Source organism: Paroedura picta, chromosome 5 (genome assembly GCF_049243985.1).
Source record: "Paroedura picta isolate Pp20150507F chromosome 5, Ppicta_v3.0, whole genome shotgun sequence".
NCBI classification, from domain to species: domain Eukaryota; kingdom Metazoa; phylum Chordata; class Lepidosauria; order Squamata; family Gekkonidae; genus Paroedura; species Paroedura picta.
In genome coordinates, this window is record NC_135373.1 from 129398614 (window position 1) to 129418121 (window position 19508).

The following is a 19508-nucleotide window of genomic DNA, read 5'->3' on the forward strand; positions in this document are numbered from 1 at the left end:
CCCTTCTTAGATAGAGACCATCTGCCCCTTTGCTCCTGCTTTACTCTCCTAAATACCATCTAAAAGTGACTGTCCAGTTCTTCACAAATGAACAACCAGGATGTCAAATTAAATGGACTTCACAATTGGAGCAGAAGATAAAAGAACACCTAGCCTCTTAAGATCTTCAGTCTTACTGCTCAATCTTTTTTTATTCCAACGCAAAACAATCACCCCTCGATTGTTATGAGCATTTCATAAATCCTTTAAAATCCCTACTTCTATTTAGTTTGGCCGACTTCTCAAGCCTATCAAGGTCATCCTGTATTCTGATTCTGTCTTCTGTTGTGCTTGCCACCCCTCCCAGTTTAATATCGTCTGCAAATGTAATAAGTATCCCTTTTCTACCTAAATTCCTTTATAAGAAAAAAGATTAAATGTCCATGTTCCGAGTTTTGTAAAAAAAAAAAAAAAAAAAAAAAGGGAGGAAACAAAGTTCACTAAATTCCAAATCTCAGAGATTAAGGAATATAGGTAGTGGCCAGTTTATACACGTGCTATTGCATAGGCCAACAGACAACTTCCCTGAATTATAGATGCTATTTTCACAATGGGATTTTGGTGGGTGCACAAAACTAACTGTATTACATTGTTCTTTGTGTTCAGAGCTAGTTTGGCAGTAGACCAAGCTTTTACATCTCGTGAGCAATACATTGTCTGCTTGTTCTGGCCTTAAGGAAGGGAACAGTGATATTATTAACTTTCTCAAGAAAGATTTAAGGCTGTAAAAAACTTAGAATTCCAGAAGTAAAAATGAATGTGGAGGTAGGAAGAAGTTCCTGAAAGTCTACTGAATAAGAGAAGAAACAATTAGTGATTTTGAAAAGTTATCTTTGAATTTTGGGAGTTACAGGGTGGGGAGGGATTAGGGAAGCCTTAGTGTTGCTTCTTTAGAGTAAGGGAATGGGAGAGATGAGGGTAGTAGTTTGATCATGAAGCTAAGTGACATGATGTTTTTGTCTTTAAATCCATGCCACCCTTATAGATGGTTCAAAGACTCATAGAGTTGGCAGGACTCATGCAGGACATCTAATCCAACCCCCTGCTCAACCTAAAGCATCGTTGACTAGTGTTCATCCATCTGCGACTTGAGAACTGCTAGTAAGGGGGAAGCTTAAGATATGAAGTCAGTCCTGAGTCTTTTGGTTTGGTTTAGTTTGGTGATTGGTCTTTTTAACTTTGGCTTTGTGACTGCTAGGACAGAGAGGTTTCAAGTCTTCCTGCGAAAACATCCCTGCCACCACAAAGACTGAGGGTGTCTCTCTGGAACCATTCAGATCTCCTGCTCCTGTGCAGAGACCCAGCCAGGTGCTAGCTGATGTCACTCAGAGGCCCCAGATGCCAGTGAGGTAGGTATTGGATGTCAGCTTTGTCGGCTACGTTGTTGGACTATGTCTGCTAACAAAATAACTGGCACCCGTGAAGCCTGTCCAAATAGGCAACCATGTTCCTGAGGGATGCAAAAAGATCATCCTGATAGTTGCAGATTCCAATGTCCCCTGTTTGTGTGTGGGATGACAGGGCCCAAGTGCCAGGCAGCCTATTAGGCAAAAGGAGACAGAAGTGCTGAGGGGTTTGGGGAGGAAGCTGGTTCAGAATGAAAGGGGAACTGGCCCTAATGCAGTGGTTCTCAACCTGGGGGTTGCGACCCCCCCCCCCCTTGAGGGGTCGTTTGGCCTTTCCCAGGGGATCGCAGCAGTGTCATGGTGCTGGCCTCCGTGCTGCCTCGGAGCTTTGATTCAGGAATTTCCCCAAAAAATCAATACAGCTGGAAGGGAACTCCTGGGTCATCTAGTCCAACCCTCTGCGCAATGCAGGACACTCACCACCCTATTGCTCCTCCACTGTAACCTGCCACTGCCTTGAACCTTCACAGAATCAGTCTCTCCATCAGTTGGCTATCCAGTGTCTGTGTAAAAGTTTCCAAAGATAAACCAACCTGTGTGTGCTATTTGCATTTCTTTCCTTGGCATGTCCATGAGAGGTAGCTTGTTGTAGTGGTTAGGAGTGTGGGCTCGCCACAGCACTGATAAAGCTATTCTGACCGAGCAGTAATATCAGGGCTCTATCAGCCTCCCCTACCTCGCAAGGTGTCTGTTGTGGGGAGAGGAAATGGAAGGTGATTGTAAGCCACTTTGAGAAAAGCAGCATACAAGAACCTACTTTTCTTCTTGACTGTTTTTGCGGTTTTTTTACTGCTGTTGTTCATTGCATATGTACTTGCAGGAGTGGCTGCCAAGTCCAGGACTGCTTCTTGCACGAACTTTCAGACCCCAAATCCCAGCAAGCCAGAGAGTTCCGAACCAAGAAAAAGGAGATGGCACAGCGTCTCTATGTTTTTTATAACAGGACTGTATTTGAGCAAAAGGTATTGTATTGAACTGGGTATATTTCTATACATACTCTCAGCATGAGGCTGTGGCTGCCTAGTCATCATGTCACTGCTGCTGATGCCTCCCTAAGTCCTGTGAAGTGTGTAGAGAACTTAGAAAAGTGAGGGATGTTGGCCCTCTTGTTTTTCTTTGCCTGTTTACTGCAAAATGCCCCCCCCCCCCCCGTAGAGAACCACAGGGAGGAGATGTTTTTCTCTTGTAAGCTGAGCTTGTGCTCTGTGAGATGGGGTGAGTTATCGGCCACTGTATTGACAGTGACTTGTGTATTGGCAGAACAGGCCCTTTCTTTAACACTTTTAAATAATCAATGGGCCTATAGATAAGAAGCTATTGCAAGCAGCTGTGCTGTCTTTCCTAAAGGCAGGTTCTGCCTGGTGTTGAAAAGAGCTAAGATCATAGTCACATGGTCTGCCATCTGTCTCAGTTGCCAGAAATAATGGAAATCAGCTGGAATAAGAAGATGAGAAAAACAGCAGGCTGCTGCATAACTGGGCGGATGAAGGAGCCCAACTTGGGGCAGCGTTATGCCCGGATAATGCTGTCGGAGAAAGTTTGTGACTCTGCAGGTACTCAAAGAATTTGCTCTAACTATATGAACTGAATTCCACTTCAAGTTGTCTTCAGTAATTTTATTTATTTATTATTTAGATTTTTATACCGCTCTTCCCTATGGCTCTGGGCAGTTTACATAAAACATATAGAACATCTACAGAGAACAGTATCAATATAACAAATAACAATAACATATCAGCTAGAACAACATTTCAACAAGCAATTTTGACAAGCCCTCGGTAGGTTCGACCTCTCAGTCAGGGAGGGGGGAGGGACTTGTAGATGTTTTGAGTCAGTCGGCCTCAAGCAAATGACTGCCTTGGGAGCAGGGTGAACTTTCAAGAAAGCTAAAGGGGGCTTAGTCATAAATTTTTATTTCAGATAAACAAAACCTCAAGAGTTTCTGTGATGGTGTGCTCTGTGTCTCCCCCCCATATATCAGCAACCCAATGATTTACTCATCTTGGTAGGCAAATATTATTTTTGCTCCTCATGAGTAATCAATACTTCATTAAGTACATTTTTACTGATTCTCATGATGTAATTCTCATGATGTTGATTCTCATGATGTACCTGGAGTACTGTGTGCAGTTCTGGAGGCCTCACTTCAAGAAGGATGTAGATAAAATTGAAAGGGTACAGAGGAGAGCGACGAAGATGATCATAGAATCATAGAGTTGGAAGGGGCCATACAGGCCATCTAGTCCAACCCCCTGCTCAACACAGGATTAGCCCTAGCATCCTAAAGCATCCAAGAAAAGTGTGTATCCAACCTTTGCTTGAAGACTGCCAGTGAGGGGGAGCTCACCACCTCCTTAGGCAGCCTATTCCACTGCTGAACTACTCTGACTGTGAAAAAACTTTTTCTGATATCTAGCCTATATCGTTGTACTTGAAGTTTAAACCCATTACTGCGTGTCCTCTCCTCTGCAGCCAACAGAAACAGCATCCTGCCCTCCTCCACATGACACCCTTTCAAATACTTAAAGAGGGCTATCATGTCCCCTCTCAACCTCCTTTTCTCCAGGCTGAACATTCCCAAGTCCCTCAACCTATCTTCATAGGTCCCTTGGCCCCAGATCATCTTCGTCGCTCTCCTCTGTACCCTTTCAATTTTATCTACATCCTTCTTGAAATGAGGCCTCCAGAACTGCACACAGTACTCCAGGTGTGGTCTGACCAGTGCCGTATACAATGGGACTATGACATTTTGTGATTTTGATGTGATGCCCCTGTTGATACAGCCCAAAATGGCATTCGCCTTTTTTACCGCTGCATCACACTGCCTGCTCATGTTTAGTTTACAATCCACAAGTACCCCAAGGTCTCGTTCACACACAGTGTTACCTAGAAGCGTATCCCCCATCCAGTAGGCATGCTTTTCATTTTTTTGACCCAGATGCAGAACTTTACACTTACCTTTATTAAATTGCATCTTGTTCTCATTTGCCCATTTTTCCATTGTGTTCAGATCTCGTTGAACTCTGTCTCTATCTTCCGGAGTATTTGCCAGTCCTCCCAATTTGGTGTCATCTGCAAACTTGATGAGTAGTCCCTCCACCCCCTCATCTAGATCATTAATAAATATGTTAAAAAGTACCGGGCCGAGCACCAAGCCCTGAGGTACCCCGCTACTCACCTCTCTCCAGTCTGATGAAACACCATTGACAACAACTCTTTGAGTGCGGTTCTCTAACCAATTCCCTATCCACCTAACTATCTGAAAATCCAGATTGCAGTCCTTCAACTTATCCATCAGAACATCATGGGGAACCTTGTCAAAAGCTTTACTAAAATCCAAGTAAATGACATCAACCGAATTTCCCCAATCCAGCAAACCTGTTACTTGGTCAAAAAAGGAAACTAGGTTGGTCTGGCAGGACCTGTTGGAGACAATCTGGGGCCAAGGGACCAAGCCCTATGAAGATAGGTTGAGGGACTTGGGAATGTTCAGCTTGGAGAAAAGGAGGTTGAGCATGGACATGATAGCCCTCTTTAAGTATTTGAAAGGTTGTCACATGGAGGAGGGCAGGATGCTGTTTCCATTGGCTGCAGAGGAGAGGACACGCAGTAATGGGTTTAAACTACAAGTACAATGATATAGGCTTTATATCAGGAAGAAAACTTTCACAGTCAGAGTAGTTCAGCAGTGGAATAGGCTGCCTAAGGAGGTGGTGAACTCCCCCTCACTGGCAGTTTTCAAGCAAAGGTTGGATACACACTTTTCTTGGATGCTTTAGGATGCTTAGGGCTGATCCTGCGTTGAGCAGGGGGTTGGACTAGATGGCCTGTATGGCCCCTTCCAACTGTATGATTCTATGATTCTAAGTGCTTGATTTTCCTGAATGGCATAAGTTGAGCTATCTGTAAACAGTAGAGTGGGCATCTATTTGGTTGATCTTTATCAGACAGCATCCCAGGCCAGTCACCTTAATTTACTCTGTTGTACACTGATTTCCTTCCAATTAAAGTGTGGTAAAATATGTGCAAAGTTTTTCTTGCTTAAGAAGGGCTCATAGAATCATAGAATCATAGAGTTGGAAGGGGCCATACAGGCCATCTAGTCCAACCCCCTGCTCAACGCAGGATTAGCCCTAAGCATCCTAAAGCATCCAAGAAAAGTGTGTATCCAACCTTTGCTTGAAGACTGCCAGTGAGGGGGAGCTCACCACCTCCTTAGGCAGCCTATTCCACTGCTGAACTACTCTGACTGTGAAAAACTTTTTCCTGATATCTAGCCTATATCGTTGTACTTGAAGTTTAAACCCATTACTGCGTGTCCTCTCCTCTGCAGCCAACAGAAACAGCATCCTGCCCTCCTCCAAGTGACAACCTTTCAAATACTTAAAGAGGGCTATCATGTCCCCTCTCAACCTCCTTTTCTCCAAGCTTGAACATTCCCAAGTCCCTCAACCTATCTTCATAGGGCTTGGTCCCTTGGCCCCAGATCATCTTCGTCGCTCTCCTCTGTACCCTTTCAATTTTATCTACGTCCTTCTTGAAGTGAGGCCTCCAGAACTGCACACAGTACTCCAAGTGTGGTCTGACCAGTGCCGTATACAATGGGACTATGACATCTTGTGATTTTGATGTGATGCCTCTGTTGATACAGCCCAAAATGGCATTTGCCTTCTTTACCGCTGCATCACACTGCCTGCTCATGTTTAGTTTACAATCCACAAGTACCCCAAGGTCTCGTTCACACACAGTGTTACCTAGAAGCGTATCCCCCATCCAGTAGGCATGCTTTTCATTTTTCTGACCCAGATGCAGAACTTTACACTTATCTTTATTAAATTGCATCTTGTTCTCATTTGCCCATTTTTCCATTGTGATCAGATCTCGTTGAACTCTGTCTCTATCTTCCGGAGTATTTGCCAGTCCTCCCAATTTGGTGTCATCTGCAAACTTGATGAGTAGTCCCTCCACCCCCTCATCTAGATCATTAATAAATATGTTAAAAAGTACCGGGCCAAGCACCGAGCCCTGAGGTACCCCGCTACTCACCTCTCTCCAGTCTGATGAAACACCATTGACAACAACTCTTTGAGTGCGGTTCTCTAACCAATTCCCTATCCACCTGACTATCTGAAAATCAAGATTGCAGTCCTTCAACTTATCCATCAGAACATCATGGGGAACCTTGTCAAAAGCTTTACTAAAATCCAAGTAAATTACATCAACTGAATTTTCCCGATCCAGCAAACCTGTTACTTGGTCAAAAAAGGAAACCAGGTTGGTCTGGCAGGACCTGTTGGAGACAAATCCATGTTGACTTCCTTGGATCACCAAATTGTCCTCCAGATGTTTGCAGATCGCTCCCTTTAATATCTGCTCCATTATCTTCCCCACAACAGACGTCAGACTCACTGGTCTGTAGTTTCCCGGGTCATCCTTCCTCCCTTTTTTGAAGATCGGAATAACATTTGCTCTCTTCCAGTCCTCCGGGACATCTCCAGTCCTTAAAGAGGTTCCGAAGATGATGGACAAGGGCTGTGCAAGTTCTCTGGAAAGTTCTTTGAGTACTCTCGGGTGCATTTCATCCGGACCAGGGGATTTGAACTCATCCAGTGCAGCTAAATGCCTCTCGACAACCTCTCTATCCATGTTAACCTGCCACCCAGACACTGTCCTTTAGCTATGGCCATCTCTAGATGTGGCTCATCTATTACATTCCCTCCTTCCTCGCACAGAGACCAGCAAATGGGGCATTTGTTCCTCTTCTGTTGTACATTCTAGTCCTCCAAAACAGGATGGGATGGTTTGGTGTTGCCCCTTCTTCCATATCCCTCAAAGCCACCCAGTGTTCCCAATTCATTTGGTGTTTCACCTAGCTTAACAAGGTCTTCTTAGATAACAAATCATTAGGGCCTCTATATTGAATGGCTCATCCGAGATCTGCCTATGGCTTCCCACCTCTCTGTATTACATCAAGCACAAGGGGATTGAAGCATTTATGTATGACTCGGTAAGAACTTTGACCTATCCAGAGCAAAGAGTGGATGCTAAGAGGTATGATTAGTGCTCAGATATTTTCAATTAGATTGCTAAATTGGCATTATTATTCTGAATTCCCTCTGTAAATGTTCTGGCTGATCACAGATATTAAATATCGCAAGCAATGCTCAGGTCAGCATTGGCTATAGGGAAGGCAGCCTGTAGACAGCTGTCTCCCTGTGATTGGCAGGTGTGCCCCTGTCTAGGGGTCAGAAAAATAAATCTATGGATACTAACTCCCACTCCCCCAATTTTGTCTTTTGGTCAGATAGGCTTCGGGACACTCTGATCCATGAAATGTGCCATGCAGCTGCATGGCTAATCCATGGCATTCAAGATGGGCATGGCCGTTTTTGGAGTTTATATGCTAAAAAGTCTGCCTTGATTCACCCAGAGCTGCCTGTGGTGTCACGATGCCACAACTATGAGATCAAATACAAGTTCATGTATGAGTGTTCTCGTTGTCAAAACACGTAAGTAGGATTACCTTCAGATTCCTAGAACTTTCCCTGCTTCTGGGAAGACATCCAAGTTTTTAAATGTACAGCCATTCCAAATGGGCAATAACTCTCATGGCATTGTGGCACAAACCATTTTTGTGTTTGTGACAGTTTGCGACTAGCAGATAACCTGTTCTTGTTGGTACAGTTTGGGATCCCTTAAGTCAGCTTAATAAGCTTTTCTGCATTCGTGGTCCAGTTTCTACATTCAGTTCTCAGCGTGTAGACATAGAGGACAGGAGAACACTCACATGCCTGCCTGCCTGCTGTGTTGGGGATTCTTGTGTGGCTTCGCACCCCTCCACCCTGGTTCTGAAATGGGTCTGTTTTAAATTTATTTTTATTCTATTTAGAAACTTTATATGCCACCTTTCTGGAAACCTGAGGTAACTAAGGCCGTTTCTGCACTGGAGGTTTCATGCTGTGCTGCAGACTGGAGTTTTAGTCGTGGCAGGTTGCCCCAATTCTTCCTGCGCCCACATGGGGGAGCATTTGGCCTGGTGCACCTCATCTGCTCTCTATTTGTGCTCCTGCATAGGAGCTGGGGCGGTGAAGTTCCCAGTGCATAAACGGTCTAACAAAGTAAAAGCAAATGTAATAAAATCATAAAAACTATCACATCCATTGGTCCTATTCATAGAATCATAGAATCATAGTGTTGGAAAGGGTCTAATGGGTCATCTAGTCCAACCCCCTGCACTATGCAGGACACTCACATCCCGCTCGCTCATCTACTGTAACCTGCCACCCCCTTGAACCCTCACAGAATCAGCCTCTCCGTCAGATGGCTATCTAGCCTCTGTTTAAAAATTTCCAAAGATGGAGAACCTACCACCTCCCGAGGAAGCCTGGTCACTGCTACCAAGTGTGCCCACTACTTCCACCTCATCTACCAGTTCTTCCCTATTGATGAGAATCAAGTCTAAAATAGCAGAGTCCCTGGTTCCCCTCTCTACTTTCTGGGAAATGAAGCTGTCGACAAGACAAGTTAAGAATTTAACGGAATTTGAATTTTTTAGCAGAGTTGGTCTTCCAGCAGATATCTGGGTGATTGAAGTCACCCGTGACCACTGTTACCCCCTTTTTTTAAAATTGTGTAGTATCTAATTCAAGTCCTCTGACTGGCTTGGTGGTCTATAGCAGAGACCCACAATAATACCACTCTCATTTCCTACTCCTTTTATATTTATCCAAATATACTCAACTGAACTTTCATGCTCGGGTATCTGTATTTCTTCACAAGTATAAAGATTCCTAACATATATTGCTATACCTCCCCCTTCTTTTCTTGTCTGTCCCTTCTGAATAGATTGTACCCCTCAATTTTTATATGCACTGGAAACTTCACTGCCCCAGCTCCCATGCAAACGCACCAGTCGAGGGTGCATGTGGGTGCAGGAAGAGGAGGGGCAACCTGCCATGACTAAAACTTCAGCCTGCAGCCTGGCATGAAACCTCCAGTGCATAAACGGTCATGCTGAGTCTTCGAAATCAGTTCAGTCTGCTCAAGGACCAAGTGTTCGATTATTTGTTCCAAAATTTTGCCAGCTACAGATGTCAAGCTGACGGGTCAATAATTACCCGGATCCTCCTTTTTCCCTTTCTTGAAGATAGGGACAATATTTGCCTGCCTCCAATCGTCTGGCACCTCACCTGTTCTCCAAGAAGTGTCAAAAATAATGGACAGAGGTTCAGAGATGACATCTGCAAGTTCTTTTAGTACCCTTGGATGCAGTTCATCTGGCCCAGAAGACTTTGTTTCATTTAAAGAAACTAGGTGTTTGTGGACTGCTCCAACACTGATCTTAGGCCACCATTCCCGTCCCCCGTGTTGTGTTATGTTGTTGCCACATTGATCACTATTTCCTTCACAAGAGAAGACCGAGGAGAAATAGGAGTTAAGCAGCTCAGCCCTCTCTTCATCATCTTAAACCGCTCCGCGGGAGCGGTATGAATAAAGCGGTAAGGGCCCTGGCAGAGGGCCCTGTCCGGGATGAGGAAAGGTAGCCATTCGCCCCTTCCCCCCGGAATGGCAAGCTGAGGGCCCAATCAGCAGGCGCAAAATGCCAACCGATTGGGCTCTCCGCTTGCTATTCCGCCACCAAGGGGCCAGTCAGCCCCTTGGCATAGAGCTGGCCATTCGGGGGCGCCCCCCCCCCAGCCACACCACCGCGTTCCACCCACACCGCCATTACGATGCTGGCTGCCGCGCCAGCCAGCTGCCTGCCATGGGCAGCCTGCTGGAGGCGGCAGCAGGTGGAGGTGGTGACTGGAGGATGCCTCGCCGACGGCAGGTTAGCAGACCCGCGGCCTCACGTCCCGTCCACCCCTCGCCAGCGGGGGCCCGCTCCACTGCCGCTTCCCCCCACCCACCCAACTCGCTCTTCAAGCCCCCGCACCCCGCCTCTTCCCTTTTTGCAGGAGGTGCCAAGGGGCTTGCAGGGGGCGGATTTCTCCTCCTTCCCCAGTCTGGGAAGGCACAATCCAGGCTGCTGCTGCTGCTGCTTTCCCCCGCTCCTGCTCAGCTCTTCTCCCAAGGCTGCACAAAGGGGAAAAAACCCCAATAAATAAATTAACAATCCCCAGACGTGGGTGCAGAGCGCTGGAGCCAGGGGCTTGCTGCAAGCCAGCACTTAACTGCGGAAACAACCTCCGGCTTCACTGCTGGAGATGCACTCCAGATGTTTTTTTTTGTTTCCCTCCCTCTTCCATCCACCTCCTGGTCAATTCCAAAGTGGCGTCCACTTTAACACCGCCTGGTAGCTTCCCCTGCTTGCCTCCTCCCCCCCGCGGGGCTTTTCTTTCTTTGGGTTGTTCCCCCCTCCGCGCTTGCGGGCCAGGTGAGCGGGTGGGTGACGGAGCCCAGGGGGGCAAAGTGGGGCACGGTCGCGCCTGGGGGATCTGCAGGGCTGGGGGGCAGGAGAGAGCCAGGCACTGGGGAAGAAGCAGAAGAAGAAGCAGAAAAATAAGCTGCCTTTCCAGGGATTTGGATTGAGGAATGGATTCGGTTCCCCTTGCCCTGTTTACAGTGGCTGGAGTCAGCAAGTGGATTGGGGCAATTGGTTGCTAAAGTCCCCTTTGTCTTGACTTTTCTTTGGGGGAAGACTGGTGGGGAGTGTTGGCTTTTCCCTCCCTGTTTGCAGAAAGCCAAGCTCAGCTTTCCCATGCTTGGGAAGGGGGAAATAGCAGTAAGTGTTGCGTTTCTGCCTGCCTGTTGAAGGCACACACAGGCACACATACACACACACAACGCGCTCTTCCCCCGCCCACTCCACCTCGCACCCGCGATCCCCCCGTGCTACACCACCACTTGCACCCACACAGGCACACACACACACACACCAAGCACTCTTCCCCCGCCCACCCCACCTCACGCCCGTGATCCCCCTGCACTCTGCCGCCGCTTCAACCTACACACACACCGCCATCTCCCCCCTCTCGCCCCCGGGACCACCGGCCCCTTCACACACACCCCTGTCCCATCCCATTCTGCCTGCCTGCCTGCCTGCCTGCCTGCCTGCCTGCCTGCCTGCCTGCCTTCCTTCCTTCCTTCCTTATGACTTCTTGACTTCCTCTCTTCATCTCCTTCCTTTCTCTCTGTCTCTCCCTCTCACTTGCTTCCTGTCTTCGCCCCTAACTTCTTCCTCCCATCCTTTTTTCTCCCTTCTCTCCATCCCTTCCACCACCCCTTCCCCTCTCTTCTACTTCCCATTCCTCCTTCCCTCTTCTACCTTCCTTCTCTACATTCTTCCTCCCCATCCACTAGCGCCCGCTGTATTTTTCTTACAGTGAGCTTAATTTCTAGTCTGTTATAATTTCACTTTCTTGTCCTTGCAGTGGTACTATGGTGTCCCTATTTTTTTCTTGCTTGAAATATAACTAAAGAAAACTTTTTTTTGTTATGTTTAGCATTTCTTGCTAGCCTAAGCTCATATTGAGCTTTAGCTTTTCTAACACTCCCCCTACAATTAATGGTTATTTGTTTATACTCACCCTTGGTAATAAGGCCTCCCTTCCATTTCCTAAATGAGAAGGATGAGAAGGAAGGGGTAATGATCTGTAGGCTTGATGAGCCTTTCCAGCCATTCTGTCACATCCTTAATGCTTACACTAGGTAGGCAGCAGACCTCTTGAGACAAGTTTGGTCTACACACTTTGGCCTCTACACCTCTTAGCAAGGAATCCCCAATTACCAGTACCCGTTTCTTCGTACCCTTGGGAGCAGAACTAAAACTCTTTCTTGTGGGGGACTGTGAAGTGTTTCCTAACCTTTGTGGGGTCGGTGGTGGAGAAGACCTAGAACTCTCACCTGTGGGAGACTGTGACTTTTTTCCTGGTCTACGTTGGGGCTTGTTTTTCATGGGGGATTACACATGCTCCTGGGTTCCTGAATCAACCTCTTCAGGCAGACCTTGGAACCGATTGCTGAGCATCAGTGGGTCAGACCTTCTCCTTATTCTTCTTTTCCTATGTGTAACATTCTTCCAATTATTTAAGTTTAAGTCTCAGTTATAATTAAAACAGCAATAAATCCAGAATTTCTTCAGCTGCTTTAACTGTCTGTCAGGGATTAAAGAAATCCTATGGTTTCATCCTAACCAACCAGTAAACTTGCATTGGGGCAGGAGAATTGCCAGAGAACAGAACATAAGCATCTGTGACATATGCAGAGGTGGGTAGCACTTGCCCAGGACTCATGGTTTTGCATATGAGGGGAGAGAGAGCCTGGGTGCCCTCACCATCCTGGTGACATGGCACTCCAGATGATTCCATGGCAGTTGTTTCACAAAGACATTAAAAAGCGCAATAGAGAAGAAGGGGTCCGTTGTATAAATGCCTAGCAATCCGTAGTTGGCACTTTTGCTTAAGATCAGAAAACTTTTTTCTGGCTAGATCATGCCAAGGTCTTAAGATGCTTTTCCTAGACCTACTGGGGCTTTTTAGCAGGAATCTCGTTAACCAGCAGGCAATAAACCATTCCTAAGAATTTTCTAGAAATCTGGTTTTGTCAGGAAGTGTGTGATTCTCATTGGCCATCAATGTGTTCCAGTGTCCTAATACTCCCAGCCTGGATAGCCCACGGAAGCCCAATCCCATCAGATCTTGGAAGCTAAGCACGGTAAAACCTCCAAGGAATATCAGGTTCATTATGCAGGGCCAGGGAATGGCAACCCACATTTGAACATCTGTTGCCTGGCAGCCAGACAATCATAGGATCTCCCAACTATTACACACATGGCATATGGATGGATTGGCTGGGATGGATGGAGGGATGGGATGGATGGATGGATCTTCCATGTTGCCAGACCTGGTGCTCCATAAGTAGCCTTCCTCATATACTGTACAGGAAAACAGACATTTAGGGCTGTTTGCCATTGTTTCTTCCTGAACATGGAATAAACAGTACATTTGTGGGTGTTGACCTTGGCCTTCCGGGTATCTTCTGCTTTAAGTATTACAAAGGAAACAATGACATTTCTAGTCCCCATGGCAGCAAGGGGCCGTAGGCAGTGCCTGAGACCTGAGCTGTTTTGCTTTTTGTCTTTGCAGTCAGCAATTACTGCTCAGGGTGGTTGAGGGGTGAGTCAGCTATTGGATTTGCTCTGGAGGATTATCTTGCAGTTGGTGTTTTTCAGTTTTAGAATAATAGAATCATAGAATTTGAAGGGACCTGCAGGGTCATCTAGTCCAATCCCCTGCGGAATAATTCATGCAACAAAGCAGAGCAGAAATACCTAAAAATGATGTAACCATAAGTTCTTTGCTCCCTCCCCTTTCACTGGTTCACTTTTGAGTTTTCTCCTGAACTTTCTGAAAGAAGATTGTGAGTGCTAGAGTGTCTCTTGAAAAGGCACCCCAACTCTGGCTTTATTTGTGCTAGGCAGTTGGCAAGCCCCTTATACCCTTGCATATTAATTGAGCCTTCTCCTGTTTGCCTTGTCAGGATTGGTCGTCACTCCAAATCCCTGGATACACAGCGCTTTGTCTGTGCCCTATGCAAGGGGCAGCTTGTGCTGTGGCAGCCCACACGGAAGGATGGTACACCAGCTGAAGCATCACTGACTCCTTTTGCAAAGTATGTGAAAGAAAATTATGCCTCTGCTAAGCAGTCGCAGCAGGGGCTGACTCATGGAGCCATCATGAAGAAGCTCAGCTCTGACTTTGCCTCTCAACCATAACTGACCTGGCTGTTCTAGATCCATGCTGCACAAGTCCATTCTGGCGGTCACATGGAAGCAGAGCCCTGTGGAAAAGGGGCGCAACACTTTCCAGACATGAGCATACTTGAATTGTGATGTAACTTTTCATTCCGGACGTTATTTGCCCAGGGCATTAAATCAAGCTTTTTAAGATGAATGAATATGAACAAAATAAAATCAATTGCTTGCGCATTTCCTTACTCTCTACTGCTATCTAATTGCAACTTGAATAATAGATAAATGAGTAACCTTATAGAGCGGATGGTAGGTTGGGGTTGTTCCCTGATGCCTATCCCAACACCACTCTGCAGTTTTGTTATACCCCTAGGGGATGCTAGAATCTTTTGCTGGACTCTCCCTGTGCCCTTTCCCTTCATAAAATCACTGTGGTCAAAATGTGCTTATGAAAAATAACTTTCAAAAACACTACTTGGTTCTAGCTTGCTTTCAACAAATGGACACTCTTCTAATCTCTATTGTAACTGTGATCTTAATGTTCCTTTTCTATAAACTCAAAGACAAAAAATGAGAAGGGGTACATTTAGACTACTACCCTATCTCACACAGTGGCCAGCCAGCTTCTCTGGAGGGCTAAGCAGGCATAGAAGCCAAGGCTTTCTCCTAATGTTAAAAGCTTTTTGAAAGTCTGTCTACAAGGTCGTGATCTATGTGCATTAACTTCTCAAAGAACGCCAAAAGATTTGTAAAGCAGGGCTTCCCTTTGCAGAAGCCATGCTGATTTTCCCTCTGCAGCTTTGTACCTACATGTGCCCAATCATTCTGTCTTTGATTATAGGTAGGCTAGGTGGTCTATAATTTCTTGGTTACGCCCTGTACTCCCAGCCATTCGGGAAACCCTTCCAGGGCTGTCAATAAACCCCAAGGTTTCATGAAATCCTGATTGAGAAAGGTAGTCAAAATGGCCATGCCTTCCCCCCTCCAACAGTCCATAACGATGATCTCCAGATCCAGGCTCTGTGCAGCGCTTTCTTTGAGTGAGGTAATTTTAGTCTCTTGGAGAATGATAAAGTCCACCAACTTGGTGTAGCGATAGAATATATCCTGCCTCCCTACCTGTTAGAGTCCCCTACAATTCAATTTAGGTATTGTTAGAATCATAGAGTTGGAAGGGGCCATACAGGCCATCTAGTCCAACCCCCTGCTCAACACAGGATCAGCCCAAAGCATCCTAAAGCAATCCTAAACCATGGTTTGTTGAAGATAGAAATTAATTACCAGATCAGTCTGGGGCCTGGGCCTTTATTAACTATCACAGAAAATTTAAGGGAAAAACTAAGACTAATAAGCAAATGTACCTAAGCTTATGTGAACTTATCTAAACAGTACATAGATCCTATTTATCTGTCACTTACCTAAAAGTGGATGGCAGGACTTCCCTGCCCTCCCTTTCCTGTTCTTTCTCCTGTACTTGCATTTTTACTAGGAAATGACATCAAAGCCAGAGTTTTGGGGATCTTGTAGGTTGTACGGCGGTGGGTATAAGTGCATTTGAAGATAATGCTCCTGGTTCAGAGGCACCATTGGCAAGTCTCTGTCTGCACTTGTGGAGTCAACCGGGCATGCTTTCTATCAACAGTACACCTTCCTTCTCTCTGCGATTCTTGTTTGTCACAGAACTTATCTTTTTCATACATTAGAACAGTTTGTTGTTGTTAGGTGCGAAGTCGTGTCCGACCCATCGCGACCCCATGGACAATGATCCTCCAGGCCTTCCTGTCCTGTACCATTCCCCGGAGTCCATTTAAGTTTGCACCTACTGCTTCACTGACTCCATCCAGCCACCTCATTCTCTGTCGTCCCCTTCTTCTTTTGCCCTCGATCGCTCCCAGCATTAGGCTCTTCTCCAGGGAGTCTTTCCTTCTCATGAGGTGGCCAAAGTATTTGAGTTTCATCTTCAGGATCTGGCCTTCTAAAGAGCAGTCAGGGCTGATCTCCTCTAGGACTGACCGGTTTGTTCGCCTTGCAGTCCAAGGGACTCACAAGAGTCTTCTCCAGCACCAGAGTTCAAAAGCCTCAATTCTTTGACGCTCGGCCTTCCTTATGGTCCAACTTTCGCAGCCATACATTGCAACTGGGAAGACCATAGCCTTGACTAAACGCACTTTTGTTGGCAGGGTGACGTCTCTGCTTTTTAGGATGGTGTCTAGATTTGCCATAGCTTTCCTCCCCAGGAGCAAGCGTCTTTTAATTTCTTTGCTGCAGTCCCCATCTGCAGTGATATTGGAGCCCAGGAAAATAAAATCTGTCACTATCTCCATTTCTTCCCCATCTATTTGCCTGGAATTGAGAGGGCCGGATGCCATGATCTTCGTTTTCTTGATGTTGAGTTTCAAGCCAACTTTTGCACTCTCCTCCTTCACCCGCATCAACAGGCTCTTTAGTTCCTCTTCACTTTCTGCCATTAGAGTGGTATCATCTGCATATCTGAGGTTGTTGATATTTCTCCCTGCAATCTTGATCCCAATTTGTGACTCCTCTAATTCCGCATTTCTCATTATGTGCTCCGCATACAAGTTAAATAGGCAAGGTGACAGTATACAGCCTTGCCGAACTCCTTTCTCAATTTTGATCCAGTCAGTGATTCCATGTTCAGTTCTTACTGTTGCTTCTTGACCTGCATATAATTTTCTCAAGAGACAAATAAGATGCTCTGGTATTCCCATCTCTTTAAGAACTTGCCACAATTTGTTGTGCTCCACACAATCAAAGGCTTTAGCATAGTCAATGAAGCAGAAGTAGACATTCTTCTGGTACTCCCTAGCTTTCTCCATGATCCAGCGTATGTTGGCAATTTGATCTCTAGTTCCTCTGCCTCTTCGAAATCCTGCCTGTACTTCTGGAAGTTCTCGGTCCACATATTGCTGGAGCCTAGCTTGTAGGATTTTGAGCATAACTTTGCTAGCATGAGAAATTAGTGCAATGGTGCGGTAGTTTGAACATTCTTTGGCATTGCCCTTCTTTGGGATTGGTATGTAAACTGACCTTTTCCAATCCTGTGGCCATTGTTGAGTTTTCCAAATTTGCTGGCATATTGAGTGTAGCACTTTTACTGCATCGTCCTTTAAGATTTTGAATAGTTCAACTGGAATGCTGTCACCACCACTAGCTTTATTGTTGCTCAGACTTCCTAAGGCCCATTTGACTTCACATTCCAGGATGTCTGGCTCCAGGTCAGTAACTACCCCATTGTGGTCATCAGGGATGTTAAGCTCGCTCTTGTATAGTTGTTCTGTATAATTTTGCCACCTTTGTTTAATCTCTTCTGCTTCTGTGAGGTCCCTACCATTTTGGTCCTTTATCATACTCAACTTTGCATGAAACGTTCTCTTTATATCTCCAATTTTCTTGAAAAGATCTCTGGTCCTCCCCATTCTATTGTTTTCTTCTATTTGTTTGCACTGTTCATTTAAGAAGGCATTCTTATCTCTTCTAGCTTTTCTCTGGAATTCTGCATTCAATTGGGTGTATCTTTCTCTTTCTCCCTTGCCTTTCACTTCCCTTCTCTCCTTTTGTTGTTGTTATGTGCGAAGTCGTGTCCGACCCATCGCGACCCCATGGACAATGATCCTCCAGGCCTTCCTGTCCTCTACCATTCCCCGGAGTCCATTTAAGTTTGCACCTACTGCTTCAGTAACTCCATCCATCCACCTCATTCTCTGTCGTCCCCTTCTTCTTTTGCCCTCGATCTCTCCCAGCATTAGGCTCTTCTCCAGGGAGTCCTTCCTTCTCATGAGGTGGCCAAAATATTTGAGTTTCATCTTCAGGATCTGGCCTTCTAAAGAGCAGTCAGGGCTGATCTCCTCTAGGATTGACTGGTTTGTTCGCCTTGCAGTCCAAGGGACTCGCAAGAGTCTTCTCCAGCACCAGAGTTCAAAAGCCTCAATTCTTTGACGCTCGGCCTTCCTTATGGTCCAACTTTCGCAGCCATACATTGCAACTGGGAAGACCATAGCCTTGACTAAACGCACTTTTGTTGGCAGGGTGATGTCTCTGCTTTTTAGGATGGTGTCTAGATTTGCCTTAGCTTTCCTCCCCAGGAGCAAGCGTCTTTTAATTTCTTTGCTGCAGTCCCCATCTGCAGTGATCTTGGAGCCCAGGAAAATAAAATCTGTCACTATCTCCATTTCTTCCCCTTCTATTTGCCAGGAATTGAGAGGGCCGAATGCCATGATCTTTGTTTTCTTGATGTTGAGTTTCAAGCCAACTTTGGCACTCTCCTCCTCCACCCGCATCAACAGGCTCTTTAGTTCCTCTTCACTTTCTGCCATTAGAGTGGTATCATCTGCATATCTGAGGTTGTTGATATTTCTCCCTGCAATCTTGATCCCAATTTGTGACTCCTCTAATCCCGCATTTCTCATGATGTGCTCTGCATACAAGTTAAATAGGCAAGGCGACAGTATACAGCCTTGCCGAACTCCTTTCTCAATTTTGAACCAGTCAGTGATTCCATGTTCAGTTCTCACTGTTGCTTCTTGACCTGCATATAAATTTCTCAAGAGACAAATAAGATGCTCTGGTATTCCCATCTCTTTAAGAACTTGCCACAATTTGTTGTGCTCCACACAATCAAAGGCTTTAGCATAGTCAATGAAGCAGAAGTAGACGTTCTTCTGGTACTCCCTAGCTTTCTCCATGATCCAGCGTATGTTGGCAATTTGATCTCTAGTTCCTCTGCCTCTTCGAAATCCTGCCTGTACTTCTGGAAGTTCTCGGTCCACATATTGCTGGAGCCTAGCTTGTAGGATTTTGAGCATAACTTTGCTAGCATGAGAAATTAGTGCGATGGTGCGGTAGTTTGAACATTCTTTGGCATTGCCCTTCTTTGGGATTGGAATGTAAACTGACCTTTTCCAATCCTGTGGCCATTGTTGAGTTTTCCAAATTTGCTGGCATATTGAGTGTAGCACTTTTACTGCATCGTCCTTTAAGATTTTGAATAGTTCAACTGGAATGCTGTCACTACCACTAGCTTTATTGTTGCTCAGACTTCCTAAGGCCCATTTGACTTCACATTCCAGGATGTCTGGCTCCAGGTCAGTAACTACCCCATTGTGGTCATCAGGGATGTTAAGCTCGCTCTTGTATAGTTCTTCTGTATAATTTTGCCACCTTTGTTTGATCTCTTCTGCTTCTGTGAGGTCCCTACCATTTTGGTCCCTTATCATACCCATCTTTGCATGAAACGTTCTCTTCATATCTCCAATTTTCTTGAAAAGATCTCTGGTCCTCCCCATTCTATTGTTTTCTTCTATTTGTTTGCACTGTTCATTTAAGAAGGCATTCTTATCTCTTCTAGCTTTTCT

The 19508-nt window shown here is 45.7% G+C and overlaps 1 protein-coding gene across 11 annotated transcripts in view; it reads left to right on the forward strand.

Annotated features, from left to right (window-relative positions):
- Nucleotides 1-14373, forward strand: part of GCNA (germ cell nuclear acidic peptidase) — a 46101-nt gene extending 31728 nt beyond the window's left edge. For 10 of the 11 annotated variants that reach the window (XM_077340646.1, XM_077340648.1, XM_077340651.1 and 7 more), the window contains 5 exons: nucleotides 1238-1388; nucleotides 2266-2407; nucleotides 2857-2998; nucleotides 7750-7954; nucleotides 13926-14373. In XM_077340646.1, coding sequence (XP_077196761.1) covers nucleotides 1238-1388; nucleotides 2266-2407; nucleotides 2857-2998; nucleotides 7750-7954; nucleotides 13926-14160 — 875 coding nt within the window. In that variant the 3' untranslated portion in view covers nucleotides 14161-14373. The remainder of the gene's footprint in view (nucleotides 1-1237; nucleotides 1389-2265; nucleotides 2408-2856; nucleotides 2999-7749; nucleotides 7955-13925) is intronic. The other variant, XM_077340653.1, reaches the window with a different exon arrangement.
- The last annotated feature ends 5135 nt before the right edge of the window (nucleotides 14374-19508 follow it).